At 36.9% G+C, this 15171-nt stretch overlaps 1 protein-coding gene across 1 annotated transcript in view; it reads right to left on the minus strand.

Moving 5' to 3' along the window:
- The window catches only part of LOC139745275 (sucrase-isomaltase, intestinal-like), a 128265-nt gene that overhangs the window by 29570 nt on the left and 83524 nt on the right, over positions 1-15171 (minus strand). Inside the window, exons 37-46 of the mRNA XM_071655676.1 lie at positions 13369-13403; positions 12382-12498; positions 11890-12038; positions 11139-11223; positions 10529-10585; positions 9685-9812; positions 9137-9225; positions 7844-7893; positions 7427-7600; positions 6684-6699 (exon numbers count right to left, since the gene is read on the minus strand). Coding sequence (XP_071511777.1) covers positions 6684-6699; positions 7427-7600; positions 7844-7893; positions 9137-9225; positions 9685-9812; positions 10529-10585; positions 11139-11223; positions 11890-12038; positions 12382-12498; positions 13369-13403 — 900 coding nt within the window. The remainder of the gene's footprint in view (positions 1-6683; positions 6700-7426; positions 7601-7843; positions 7894-9136; positions 9226-9684; positions 9813-10528; positions 10586-11138; positions 11224-11889; positions 12039-12381; positions 12499-13368; positions 13404-15171) is intronic.

Raw genomic sequence — 15171 nt, forward strand, 5'->3', positions numbered from 1 at the left:
ATTTTGTTACAGTCATGTTTTAAAATCTCCTGATGTCAGCCGAGGATCGTGCATGCACTCGAACTTCGCGTTACCACATCACTGGCCGTCCGCGTCGTCCAGCGGCGATATTCTTAGTTAATAATAATATGTTCTTTATCCAGAGTAGCCTCATCAGCGTTACGACTGCTCTACCAGAGGACCTTGTCATTATCATTATATACCCTATAGCGTTGCCAGGCACCAATTTACACCATGAACGAGAGGGACATAATGGGTAGAATCGTCTTGTCCAGGGACGTAAGCGGCGTAAGCACTGGACTAGATTTGAACTCCGGCCATCTGATTGGGAGTCAGGAGTCTCATGCACTATACCACTGTACCCCTACAGTTCTTGCATGCACGTATTAGCTACGGTGTCCTCTATGTATTCTATGAGTACGCCTACCTATTTGCTTATAATATATATTGTTTTTGTTTTTCCATAATCTTTTATTGATTCCATATTCAATACAATTTCATGATAAATCTAATCACATGTATTACAGAATCCACGATTCAACAAAACACAATTATAATGAAATCAAGCCAAGCTGTACTTTCAGCAGAAACAGTGCATTCGTAAAGAATATACAATGCACCAAAAAAACAAAACAAAACATACGCTGCTTACTTACTTTCATTAAAATCAAATGGAGCTGTCCTTTTAGCATGACAGTGCATTCATTACTAGAAATGTCGCTATGGCGACTGGTATGCCTCCGCCATAAGGCATGATTCTCCTAATAGGTATAGATAGTACATGTGGACAACGTGTGATTGCATTTTCACAAAATTGGCAAAATATTAAAATGACAAGTTTGGCACAAATGTGTTGAATGTTCACCTTCCTTGACCTAGGTTTAACTGGATGAATAGGAGAGCATGTATTTGGGATTTAAGGATTTTAACTTGACTTTGACCCATTCATACGTTTATGCATTGCGTAATTTTCTAGGTATGGAGAAAAATTGCAATTTCTGTATTGAATAGTAAATTGTTACGATTTTCATCTGGCCTTTGACCCTAGAATTCATAAGATAATCACTGTCAGGCAGAACATGCATTAAATATGTAGTACGTTTCAAGATAACTTGAACCACTTCCGAGATATGGAGGAAAAAATTAGTTCAGCACTTTCACTTGAGCTTTGACCTTTTGACCTTTGAGGCAAAACAAAAGAAAAGAAACTTTCCAGAGAATCTCTGCTCGGTTATACATGCATGCATCAAGTCTAAAAAAAATCCTGCTGGCATTGCATAAACATGAGGGAAATAGTAAAATTTTGAAGTGTTGCCCTTGACCTTTGACCCCATGAATCCTAAATTCTCTAGATAATCACTGCTAGTCACTACTGTATATATGCTATGTTCCATGAAGATACCTTGAACAATTTCCAAGGTACAGAGAAAAAGGTGAAGTTTTGATATTTTTACTTGACCTTTTGACCTTTGACCTCATGACCAAAAACTTTCACCAGAGAATTTCAATTGGGTAATACATGTATACACCAAGTTCAAGAAAATATCTTCAGGCATTGCATAGATATGGTGGAAATAGTGAAATTTTATGTATTTGACCATGACCTTTTGACCTTTGACCTTGCGCATGTGCACCTAAAAGTTGATAGGCACAACTTCACCCCCTAATACACATACATGCCAAGTTTCATTAGGATACCTCAAAAGGTTTTGATAGTTACCCTGTCCACAAAATTCATTGCGGACGGACGGAAGGACGGACGGACGGACGGACAGACGGATAACCCGAAAACATAATGCCTCCGGCACCACTTCGTGGAGGGGGCATAAAAAAGAATATTTTTATTAAATGGAGCTGTACTTTCAGCATAACAGTGCTTCATAAGAAAAAAAAAGAATATTTAACACATCAATATACACCCAAATAAAATCGATATACAACCAAATGTAATCAATATTCTCTTTAATCACCCCCTCCCCCTCCCTCTCCCAACTACCCTTCCCCTCCCTTCCCCCCTTCCCCGTGGACATCTGGATCCGGGTCCTTCCATACTTATTTTCAAATTTTCCCATTTACTAAAATTAATGATTAAAGTTCCCCTCGTTGATGCTTATTTCTTTTCCTCAAATCTATCCGCTAGAATATTATTTTTCATTTCATTATATGTAGGCGGCTTTCCATTAAAATTCTCTACTATTACAAATCAAATATTAAACCAAAATTAAAATATGATTTAACAACTGATGATTTTCCCTATTATCCTCCTTCCACCCAAACAGAATTTCTTCCCAAGTACAAGTTGTTAAATCAACATCCTCTATCATTTCTTCACATAATTCCCAGATTAATTCACATGCTCACAAGTGTAAAATAAATGTTTGTATGTTTCTTCTTCTTTTTCACAAAAAGAGCATAAGTTACTTGCAGTAAAACCAAACCTGAAAAGATGGTGATTTGTATAACAATACCATGCATCAGTTTAAATTGAAACTCTCTTAATCGGCTATTTAATGTACATTGTCTTGGCCTTCAAATATATTTTGTATCTCTCTAACAGAAAACCCATAATTTTGATCAATTCTATCAAAAATCGATACTGCAGTTTCTTTTTCCTTAAGAAATTGCAAATACATTTGTTTTGATCTTAAACTGCTAATATCAATTGTTTTCCCTCCTATGATAAAATCAGTCTCCAAAATATCTTTTTCTTTTTCTTTCACATTTCTCCTCCAACCCATCGGTATATTTTCATAAATACATTTTAACAAAAAATATCTTTAACTCCTAAACCTAAATCTCTAAAATATCTATCACATTTCAATTCACCATTATTTCCTAATATATGTTTTAATCTATAAACTCCCCTTTTATGCATACTTTCATCATATATACAATTTCTATTTAATCGTATATATTCATTATTAAATATTATAACATTACCACTATGCAAACTATTACTGACATTTCTTCTCATTTGTTTCGTATTTACCCAGACTTCTAATAAATCCCTATAAAATAATGGAGCTTTCACTTTCAACAGCGCTGGTATTTAATCACACAAAAATATAAATTCTCCTCCTATGTCTCTCGTAACAAAATTAAAATATTGCTTCCATTTCATATTTTCATCTTTATTAAGAAGTTTCTTAACCCCACATAACTCGCTGTGCTTTAACTAAATCAACAAAATTCATCATTTTTAACCCGCCTTGTCTATAATCTAAAAACAATATATTTTTTCTAATTTTTATCTCTTTTTCCTTTCCATATAAAATCAAAAACCAATTTGACTAAAGAATCAAAAACCCACCTGGGAAATGGAGTGAGAGAAGCTCGATATATAACTTTTGAATAAATATGTACTTTAAGTAATAGAATCTTTCCCATCAAGGTTAGGTCTCTTTGTTTCCAGAAATTCAAAAGAACTTTTATCTTACTCAAAATCTCTTTATAATTCATATTTTCCTTCGTTCCCTCATCTAAAGAAAAGAAAACCCCAAGTATCTTCACAAAATCAACTGTTTCTCCAAAATTAGTATCTAATTTCAAATGCTGATATGATCCCAATCTTAATACTCTAGTCTTATCCATTTTACCTTTAATCCCGACATTTTTTCAAATTCTTCAAACATCTTTAACCTATGAATTGATTTCTCATTACGTATAAAAATAGTCATATCATCTGCATATAAAACTAATTTAATTTCTTAATCGCCAAACTTTATTCCTTGTACAGAATTATCTCTTCGTAATCTATGCGCCATTATTTCCATGCATAAAATAAATAAATAAGGAGACAGTGGGTCACCCTGTCGAACACCTCTCTCCACTTTAAAATAACCGGTAGAAACCCCCTCATTCAAAACACAACATAAAGCATTTGTATACAAAACTTTTACCCACTTTTGAAATGACGGGCCAAATCCAAAAGAAAGCAAAACCTTTTGAAGAAACTGATGGGAAATAGCATCGAAAGCCTTTTCAAAATTTATAGCCAATAAAAACCCTGGTAAATTATGAGATGTATGAAATATCATATCATCTATGATTCGAATGGCTTCCGCAATATTTCTTCCCGCAATATAACCTACTTGATCTCCCAAAATAACTTCATTCAAAACTTCCTTTATCCGTTTAGCTAAAATCTTTGTTAAAATCTTATAATCTACATTAAGAAGAGATATCGGTCTACAATTCTTCAATAAAAAGAGATCTTTGTAATTAACTTAATTAAAGCTTGCTTCTGTGAAGATGACATTTCCTCTAACTTATATGCCTCATTTAAGGCTTCTCTTACTACTCCTCCAATCTCCGGCCAAAATATATCATAAAATTCAGTTGTCAGACCATCATTCCCCGGCGATTTATTTAATTTTAATTCTTTTAACATCTCTATACACTCTTCATTACTTATCAAACCTTCACAATATTCTCGAGATTCCTCCTTTAATTTTGGTAAATCTTGAAAAAAAACCCGTACATCCCAGTCTTCTATATCCTTTCTATCTAATGTACTATACAATCAACTATAAAAATTCCCGATTTCTTCAGCTATAATTTTTTCATCACTGCAAATAACACCCTCCGATATCTTCAATTTCTTAATAATACTTCTCTTTTTATTCCCTTGCATTAACTGATTAAAATATCGTAAATCCCTTTCTCCACTTTCATACCACGAAACTCGTGATCGAATCTTTATGCCTTCATTTACATAATCATACGATTCTCTTAATTCCTTTTTTGTATTTTCCAATCTTTCCAAAATCTCTTCACTCTTCACAAGCGTCTGTTCTAAATCCCGTGTTTTCGTATTTCGATTGCAGTGAGAATCTTAACAGTGGTTAAACTCATACTTTGGGTAACACAGACGAAGCTAAATGCCTACATCTTCTTTGTAATGGTAGAGACGCCCTTTTTTCAGTCGTTCTTTTTTCATAGGTCGTGGAATATCATTGGTAGTCTCCATTTATACTGTTTTGTATACTGTGTTCAACAGAACGCATTTGAAAGTCAATTTCTGGTACAAGCGCTCTCCTGAGTTGTTAAATCGAGTTCTTTCTATAGAGCTACACTGGGTTTAAATATAAACAGTAAAATAAAGAGTCCCGGTTCGCCAAATTAATGTTACTTGATTTTTTCCTTCGGATCGGCGAAATTTTTAATCAATACAAATTATTCACTGATGCCTAATCTGATGTGGACTTTGTAATGATAGGTGGTGATTGGTTAAAAGGTATCGCTACGGGTGCTATATAGAGTACAGATAAACTTCAATTTTGTCGGACCAACTCATTGTTTAGTGTTTGTGTTGTACTGCGGAAATAATTCAAATGAAAGATTATGTGCACTTCATGAAGTTTCAAATGAATAACACAAATGATTTCACATCTCTCTGCTTTATCATGTGATTTCATGCCATTCATTTCGCAAGTATTAGTGAACATAATATGGCCCTGATCATAAACATGCACACTGCACCCCACACCAGAGTTACATCCAAAACTAAATGTTTTCTTTACCCTGATAATGATAAACCAGTGGTTCACTGCTTTAAACAACAAAACAAATGGTGACCATCCTCAGAGTGGAATAAATGTCGTTAAAACTAGCTTTTGAACAATCTCAGCTAAATTTCGAGGTATTTACGAAGACGTTCTAGCGACAAAATGATCATTTATAGTTAACTGCTTTTAGTTGAACTTCCTCTATGATGACAATTACCGTCAGTCTTCAGCGTGATATAAAAACGTTGTACTAAGTAAAGAATAACTTGTCACATCGCTAGAAATGAGGGCGAAACTCTATAGGTAGCTCCTACATTTAGGAACAAAGTTTGTAAGGAGTCAAATAAAGTATAACAAACACGGTCATTACGAAATTCCGGTTACAACGAAGTAAAAATTCAGGTCGCAACTTTTATGTAATCTATGTATTTTACTGTTATTTGTTCGGTTATAACGAAATTTCGATAGAACGAAGGAAAACTGCTAATCCCGAGGACTTCGTTATAACCGGAGTCCACTGTAACCCTATATAAAGACAATTTAGGGCTTTTTACACTTGTAAATTTTTGCTTAGCCCCGGACCAACGGTGGGGCTAAGGGGGGGCCTTAGCCCCACCGTTGGTACGGGACTATCCTTAGCCCACTTTCTGTTTACACTCGTTTTTGCCAAAGTGGGCTAGCCCCACCGATAGTACGGTACTATCTGGCCCTGCAAAATAGCAGGGGTTAGCACCGCAATTGCGGTGGCAAGCAAGTGAGTGTAAACAGAACGAAAAAATAATCCTGGGCTAAGCGACGGAGACGAAGTCCGACCCTCACTGACCAATCAGAAACGAGGTAATCAAGTGCTGCCGGTGCGTGCGTGTACGTGTACAGTACACAGCGTAGTTATGAATATTCATGTGGTTTGGAAAGTCCGGGGCTAAGAAATACGAGTGTAAAAAGGTCAGGTTTCTCCTTAGCCCCGGACAAGAGATAGTACGGGACTAATTGGCGAGTGTAAAAAGCTGAAAAAAATTGGTACGGGACTAACGATAGTCCTGGGTCAGAGAAAGTCCGGGGTTAAGAAACACAAGTGTAAAAAGCCCTTTTGATTCGGTTGGTGCCAATATGTGTCACTGGACTACTCTTCGTGCCATGTGATCGTAAAGGGTGTCATCATGTCGAGGTCGAGACCTGAAATCGTCAGCATCTGGACAATACAAGCCATAAAAGAGTGAGAAAAGTTTGATGTGATTGTCACGGCAGTTGTTCACAAAACATAAGTTGAGAGATTTTGTCAAAGATGATTATTCCACTCTGCCATTCTCCACTCCACATTCAGAAAATAACTTTCATCTAAGTAAATGACACAAAATGTCACTCGATCGTTTACACGCATATTTACTCAATACAATGTCCCTTTCTAATATGAATACATAATATAATACAAATTATCCCCTTCGCATGAAATTGTTCCTGGGTTGCGGCGGTCAATCAGTCATGATAAACATTTAAAGCAAGGGCTTACAGTTGCTCTGCTATTAATCTCTAAACGGTTCAAAACATTTCATGAAAGCCTAATTCAAAACCCATGGACAGTAGTGTAGAGCAATGACATCAATGCAATTTTCAGTTTACTTTGTTTCATTTCACTGGTTTTCCTACCGTCACCAGGAGTACTGGGGTAGAATTTCCCTCTGAGTCTGAAACTACTAAAATAGAGTATACATGTCCTGGCTTGAATGAAAAAGCTTTTAATCTCTATATCTTCACAACCCGATAATCTTAATGTAGCCTACTTCTAGGTTATTTTCTTTTTAAGATATTGTAACAAAGTTTTAAGGAAGAAAAATGAGAACGAACTTTTATTTCTCGTGGGCTAAAGGTATACACTTCAGGGATATCACCGTATCCAAATCTATTCTATCTATGCTCACCTTAGATGAGTGTTCGAATTCAACCATAGGTGCGTCGTACTCGTCCGTCCCATTACGTACGATCACAGCACTGCCTTCCACATAGTTATCGGCGCCGTAAATCATGACGTGCTCGAAAGTAAGCTGGTTTGGGTCTGTATACCCGGTCACCTCAATAGACATCGTCAACGTCCCCTAAACACATGTGGGAAACGAAATTTCGTAAATTCATTCAAGGTTATGGTCCCATTCCCAAGCATGAAAATAACGGTAATTCAGTTATGAGTTATACTCATCCTTTGTTATCGGTTTTAAAGTGAGGAAATGGGGAAGTATTGTGCTTTTATCCTATACACGAATAACTAATGGTCAATACAAATATCAAAAACAAAGTGGAAGAGATAAAGAGAGAAGAGCGATATCTTAGCTGTATCCTACCTGAGAAGCCGCAAACTTCAATAGACTGTATTCACCTTTCTCGTACGAATCTACGGTAGAAAAAGAAAAGATGGATGTACTCACACAGAAGAATATTCTCGCCTGTCTGATAATATATTATTGTAAGCTGTATCGACACTATACCAGTAATTCAAGTGGGTGGTACATGGCAAGTAAAGCATTTTACTTCATAATTATTTAAAGGTGCTGTCTAAAATTTGCAGTTGAAACAAAAACCCAGCTTCAGTGCTTCAAAATAGTTCTAAAATGTGTGTTAGGAATAGAACCAACCAATGTAAAAATGTTAATGAGTATAATCAACGCCAAGTATTGTTAAATTTACACAATGTGAACAATCGTTTTGACAGAATACATTTTAGGCTTTATTACGGATTTTTTTTAATGGTACAATGTTTGGTGATACAATTGACCTACACATATTATGCATCCAATGTGACAACATGAACATCTTAAAATTTTTATATAGTTTATATGTTTGCATTCTAAAATCCTAGTAAGTATTGTTCATCGTATCAGCATCATCAATGAGTAAATGTACAATAGTATATAGAAGAATTTAAACTGAATATGTTTTATTGGTATAACAAATTGATGCTGTTCTTGTTTTGTTCCAGTGTTCCACGTCTTACAAGCTTGGCTTTCTTAGTGGAACACTGTTTTCCATCATTGTGATTATTCACTATTCTTGTTGCCATGGCAAAGTGCATTGTTTCTTTTTTATGACATCATTCGTGCATATACTTTATATTGTATTTGAAAAAAAAATCCTTTATCAGACGAGTGTAAGAAAAATGAAAAAATTGTATCACTTTGGATTATGTTAACTTTTTCTTTTCTTTTTGATGATGGCAATAAATACACTATTGAATTGAATTGAATTGAAATCACTGTTCACAATGGTGAACAGTGACTTTAATATTTCGTGTCGCGATTACAGTAACAACTAAAAAAAAAAAGGAAGATTGATGCTCTGTTCTACTTTTATCAGAGGATAGTTTTGAATTGAAATAATCGATCACAATCATCAAGAAGTATAACCCTGCCAACTCGAGATAGTCTACAAATTGTAAGAAAGCGGCACATACAACAAAATGATAACCAGAAAAGCTAAGTTAAAAAATGTATGTTTTCTAATGTATGGCACCAAGGATTGTTTTGCTTATAAAGATAAAGTAATGTCAAGTTGGTTAAACATATTTATCAAAGTTACACTTACATGACTGACAAGAGATAAATGTTGATATACACTACTAGGTCTGAATGAGGAGTTACCTCTTAACTCGCCATCATCCCAAAAGAAATCTCCCATGGCTTCCATGTTGTCATCCAGAGCTACCAAAACACTGAGGGGCTTCAGACGACTGTCAAATGTCGCCATGGTTACACGAACGTATTATATCAAACAGCATAGAGAATAAAGAAAAATATCGTATAAGGTATAGTGGGAGAAGTGTTCCCTTATTGGATATTGTATGTGAAATATGAATCGTGCTTATGCACTTTTATCACCAGCACACATTTTGCATAATAGTGGCAATGAATTTATGACCAAGAACCAACAGACTTTGGTTTACAATAGGACACTTTCATACATGCCAACGTATCATAACTCATTGTCTTGATCTCTTCATTTGTACACTCGATATTTCTCATTACATGTATTTTATTACACCTATCACATGTTCAACAGTTACCCTTACATTGTTCTACCAGCTTATATTTCATGACATTATACTGCAACGTCCACACAATATTTCTTCAGTCTCCCATAATAGATGTCATGACTGTAAGTATTCTTAAGTCACTAACATCGCACTCACCTATAGACTGTAGTGTTGGCCGGTTCCTGGCGCGGTATGATATGACCCCCTCGAACGTGTACGTTGATTTTTTCCATTGGTGTGTATAGATAGGACAAATGGCCTCTTTCATTCCTCATCTCCTCCCCCTGCAAGATATAAAAAAACAAAACAAAAACAGCAACATAAAGAGCAGCTAGTAAATTCTTCCTCGCAAATCATCCTTCTAATCAATTATCTCTATCCTCTTGGTGACAAAAAAAAAACTCCGCACCACTTCTACAGATTTCATAAAATTATGCCAAACTAGCCAATTACGCAAAATAGATATGAAAGATGCAGATTAGAAGAGGGAATTGTTTGTTTTGTGTAGGCAGTTCCGAAGCATTACAGTTTTTCCTTTGTTTATTTGTTGTTGTATTTTATATTCTTAAGGACAACTCATAATTGTGACTCGAAGACTAAATGACCATATGAATGTCCCAAACCCTAAAAACGAGAAGAAAAAAAAGATGCCAAAAGAAAAAAGAATCCCATCTTGATGAAAGGTGTGAAAATTGGGGGTTGTTTGGAAATTGAACATTTTATTTCTTGACTACCTCTTGTCCGCATTTCAAATTTTTAGACAATTTTGAAGTACTTTTGCTTAACACAGTGTTTTGCGGTCCATTTCTCAAAGCTGGACTAATCTGATGGCCAGTTTGTGTACTGCCTGTATTTGGCTAAATGGGGAAGGGACAAATTACACATTCACCAGATTAAATGCTTGGAATCTTGATAATGTCCAACTGCACAAAACAGGAACGTATCACTGGCGATAATTTTTTAAATCAGACTTTCTTGGTGTGTGCCAGGTTATACTCACCGTGAAGTAGTCAAACCACCTGGCGTCTGGAAAGTAGGCGTCAATACTTGTCTCTCCCTGTGTGGAAATATCCATCCAGGATGCGAAAATATATAATAAATCAAAAGGATGACGAAATTACCACACAAATTTAAAAGACGATGTTCCATCTAAGAAGGATGGTGTAAGATCTAACCGCCACTTACTTTTCTACGTTTTGTTATAGTCTCTTCACATAATACAAGTTGTTAAGCTAGTTAGGACTATAGCTCTTTAGAACTGACAAGAAATAGAAATGCTGACATTTCTTGAAACCATTCACGTCAATAGCAATACATTATTCTTGAAAGGGATACTCTAAATAATAATTCAGCACATGATCTACGTAAAGAATAGTATAGTAAATGAATGGTATACGGTTATCGTCTCCAATTTGTTATTCGACAAGACTCTCAAATTTCAGAAAAGCTAATCAATTTAGATTTTGTGAGCTTTCTATTGTCGAAGGAGTATAGTCAGATACCTGTATGTATCGTAATACACGAGTGTGTGTAGTTACTCCCTGTACATAACATTTACATTAGCGTCGGATTTATAAATGACAGGTACCAAGGCAACCTGATGTGATTACCTCTTCCAAGACAGGTGAAATCATGAGGCAGGGACCCCAAAGGAACTGGCGGTCGATGTCCAGTGCCACTGGGTCTGTGGGAAACCTAAGGAAATACAGAGCTGTCTGTCAATTTTCATCATTTATTCAAGGAAATTTCGTTTCATTTTCCCGAAAATGTGCTTTCATCGTGTGTGTCCTCATGGGTTGCATTTTGTCCACTTTAGCGGTATTGTACTGATTAAAATTACATGTATTTTCCCCTATTTTGTTTTCAGTATACACTCTGTATTTGTTACAATGAAATGAACATCAAATCATAGCATTCTGTTCAAAATGGGGGAAAAAGGAAGCAGATAACTATCGTGAACTAGATCATGATGAATTGGGATGTTGGTAGATTTCCAAACTCCAAAAGGTAAGTGTACTAATGTACAGCGTTTTGCCTGGCTTAATTATCACGATTGACACCATCATTATTCTATGTCTCTATTTAAATCCTACAAGTTGCTCAGCAAATCCTGGAGGCCATCTGCACGCCAACAAATCTTTTTGAAAGCCAGACAACTCAGTAAGTTGTCAATCCTTTTTGTCCTCAAGATTGGTAGGAGATGGTGAACTGATTGACAGAGAAGGGGAAGAAAAATAAAGAGACAAACGGAGGGACTCTAGTGCATGCATTTGTGTGTATGTATGTGTGTGTGTGTGTGTGTGTGTGTGTTTGAGTGAGAGAGAGATAGATGGGGAGAGATGGGGGATATTATGTTCTTACTCATTGGCCAGTGGCCTAACGACGGTGGCGCTGTCTAGGTGGGCGTGGTAGAAAAGAGTGTAGAGGAATGGTAGCAGACGATAACGTTCTTCCAAAATATTTTTCGTCATAGCGACGAATTCGTCGCCAAACACTGGTGGATGTTGAGGCTAAAAAGAAACGATATAAAGACAAAGGTGTTTTCAAGAAGATTAATCTAGTCACTACACTTGAGGATTGCATCGTCTGGTTCGAAGGATTTTTACAAGGTAAACATAGTAAAATACTATCATGCAAACAAGTGGAAGAAATGTGCTTACACATGCAAAGGCTGCACACGCAAAATTTTCTTTCGTTTTTTGCCTTTCCACCAGTCAGTGTACAATTTTGTACAAGTATACATACATTTACGTGAATACATAGAATTGTATGTATAGGCTTTCATTCATGTAGGTACGTCACAATAACACCAAAGAGTAAAAGAAATGAAACAAGCAACAACTTTGAACTCACGGCCCAGCCGTGAGCGTTGTGATTTCTGGCGTACGGGTAGAAGGCTCCAAGTTGTGTCCATCTCCAACACAGCTCGTACGTCGTGTTATACGAGAATCCACAGATATCAGCACCAATCTATAGAATGAGAGAAACGAAGTTTTGGTTTGAAATAATTCAACACCTGAAGTCGCACACAACAAATTATTACAGATTTCAATCACGCCGAAAAGTCTTTTGCGATCTACAAATTTTTAAACATTGTGTAAGTTTAAAGTGCCCATCGCACTAGAGAGGACTTTCCCTTGGTCGAAGACTATCTGTTATTTCGCTATAACCCCGAATAAAAAGCGTCCACTCTCGTCTGGTGTGTTTGTACATGTTTTCGACATTTCTCGTAGTAACAAGGCCATCCCCCCCCCCCCGAATTTCACTAAATTAATGTTTAAAATGTTAATCATGGCTTCTTTTTTCAAGAGCGCGTATGGTTCATGGTCCCGATTGTGTTTGCTTTGGGGGTTATTATACAAAATGATACACAGGAGAGAGTGGATCGGTGAGAATTGGATGCGCGAGTTTAACTTTGGTTTTAGACTGTTCCAAAGTTAAACAATAGCATCCAATTCTCACGGATCCATGAGATAGGCCTGTGCATTATTCTTGTTACAAAATGGGCCCGTAAATCCATGAAATATAACTTTTTCCCCCACCATGCGTCCGGTACACCAACTCCAACACTATACAAGACTTGAGCAATGCATTTGGATTTTACCAGACGCATGGCTCAGTGTGGATCAGTAAAAATCAATGCATGACAATTGACCAATCAAATTGCAGAGATTCTGAATCCCATTTTATAACTTTTAATAATAATTGCGAAAACGTCGAAAATGACATCACGTTGCCCTTTGATCCTAGAAGCATTCGAAAACAGACAACCGACCCTCTATGCAGCCCATTGTATGGATCTGTGAGTTCATAATAATCATGATACTTTCTTGTACTCACGTATGGCATTCCGAACATATTGAACTCCAACATTCCTACAGTGGAAAAAAAAAACATACAGAAATCTGATCAATGATGGGACTTAGCATTAGGTTCGGACAAGAGATCTTATCACTCGATCGGAACATTTTATTGCAAGTTTGCAACTATACAATCATGACAATGTAATGACTTTTGAGCCTTGGTCAAAGAGTGGGTATAACTTCTCACATGCTCACTGTGCCAGAAACAATACATTTGCAAAAACTCTACACTCGACTTAACAACACGTACCCTATCAGAAATACGAAACTACAACACCACACAATCAAAGCACCTGCCATACGCCACACATTTCAATCTTCCCGGTCACGACCTCAGCTCCCTGCGAATCACAGCCATGGAGACAATCAAAAGGCCCTCTCGTCCCACAATTCTCCGGGGCAAATCATTTCTGGATCGCTAAACTAAAAACTCTTCAACCCCATGGACTTAAAGGGATGGTCCTGTTCCTGTTTATGTGGCGTATCAGAATGTTATTTGCTAGTATTTGCAGAATACTTGATGAAATTGTGTTGAGGAAGGATAGTATCAACATCCACGATGGTTCGTTTCACATTACAGGGTAAAATAGATGAGAAAATTACGAATTTAGTACATAGTAATTTGCTGCAAGAAGGCAAAATCTTTCCAACATCTATCAGGATGACCGTTACATACAGAGCGCCACCTGCCGTTTCCATTGCAATACGATACTGTCTCTGCGTTTTGCGAGCCAAACTCCAGCCACCTTCCACGCCTTCCATTCCACCAAGCGACAGGCCCTCCTGACCCCTTGACCGAAACACATCTATTTTTAGGCTTTCCTATCACTCTGCGAGCTCCCCAAGGACTTCGGCAGAATCTCTCTCCCCTTCTCCCAACTCTCGCCGTACAGACCTACACACACCAGAGAAACACACACAATACCCAATGCCCAGCCACTTGCTTCATTTGGTGTACGGTGGAACATGCACACCGGTATCGTAACCCCATTGAACGTGTTGGGTCGCCGATACCAGTATCCCTACCTACCTGGTTATGGAAATGATCCGAATGTCTAGTAATGTACAGCTCCATCCATTGAATACTATGTATCCAAGGTTGTGCCATTGGGTACTAAACTTTGTGAGTCCGAAGAAAGTAATTGAATGGTTATGGCACCGACTGTACATATTTCACGTATGTCTGTACTTGAGAACCACCGGCATCAACGATTTTATCATTTATTCGAACATGAAAGTTTGAAGACTAGACACACGTGTACTAGCTACTACACACACACAGAAAAAAGATCCTAGATGGATTTCGATTGAATTTTTGATGTTCAAACCGCCAGCTCAGAGATATGTTTATGACTGTCTTGACACAGGCTTGATCAGCGCATGTGAGGCACTATTGAATAATCGCGACTAGCCACCCTCACAATTCCCAAAAGTAGGAAAAAAACTCGATCGGTAACTTCCGATTTTTTTTTTTTTTTTTTTTTGGTCAAGACATTTCAGAAAGTATCCAAACAGATAGACGACGCCAATATTCGAAACGCTACACCTATATTGCAGTCTGCAGCTTGACACACATGAAACGAAAGAAGTTTGCATCAAGATTTCAACCTCCAAATGAGCCAAGATACATTAGTATAGACACTACATTTTTATAGAAATTAATTGTGAAGTTACAGCCCCCCCCCCCCCAAAAAAAAAAAAAAAAAAAAATTGCTGGGGTGAAATTCAGGCAATCTATCGTCCGGTCATATGTTATCATTTTTTAATCAAAATTTACCGC

Source organism: Diadema antillarum, unplaced genomic scaffold (assembly GCF_040938485.1).
Source record: "Diadema antillarum isolate AM-2024a unplaced genomic scaffold, OU_Dant_1.0 seq00001249_RagTag, whole genome shotgun sequence".
NCBI lineage: Eukaryota > Metazoa > Echinodermata > Echinoidea > Diadematoida > Diadematidae > Diadema > Diadema antillarum.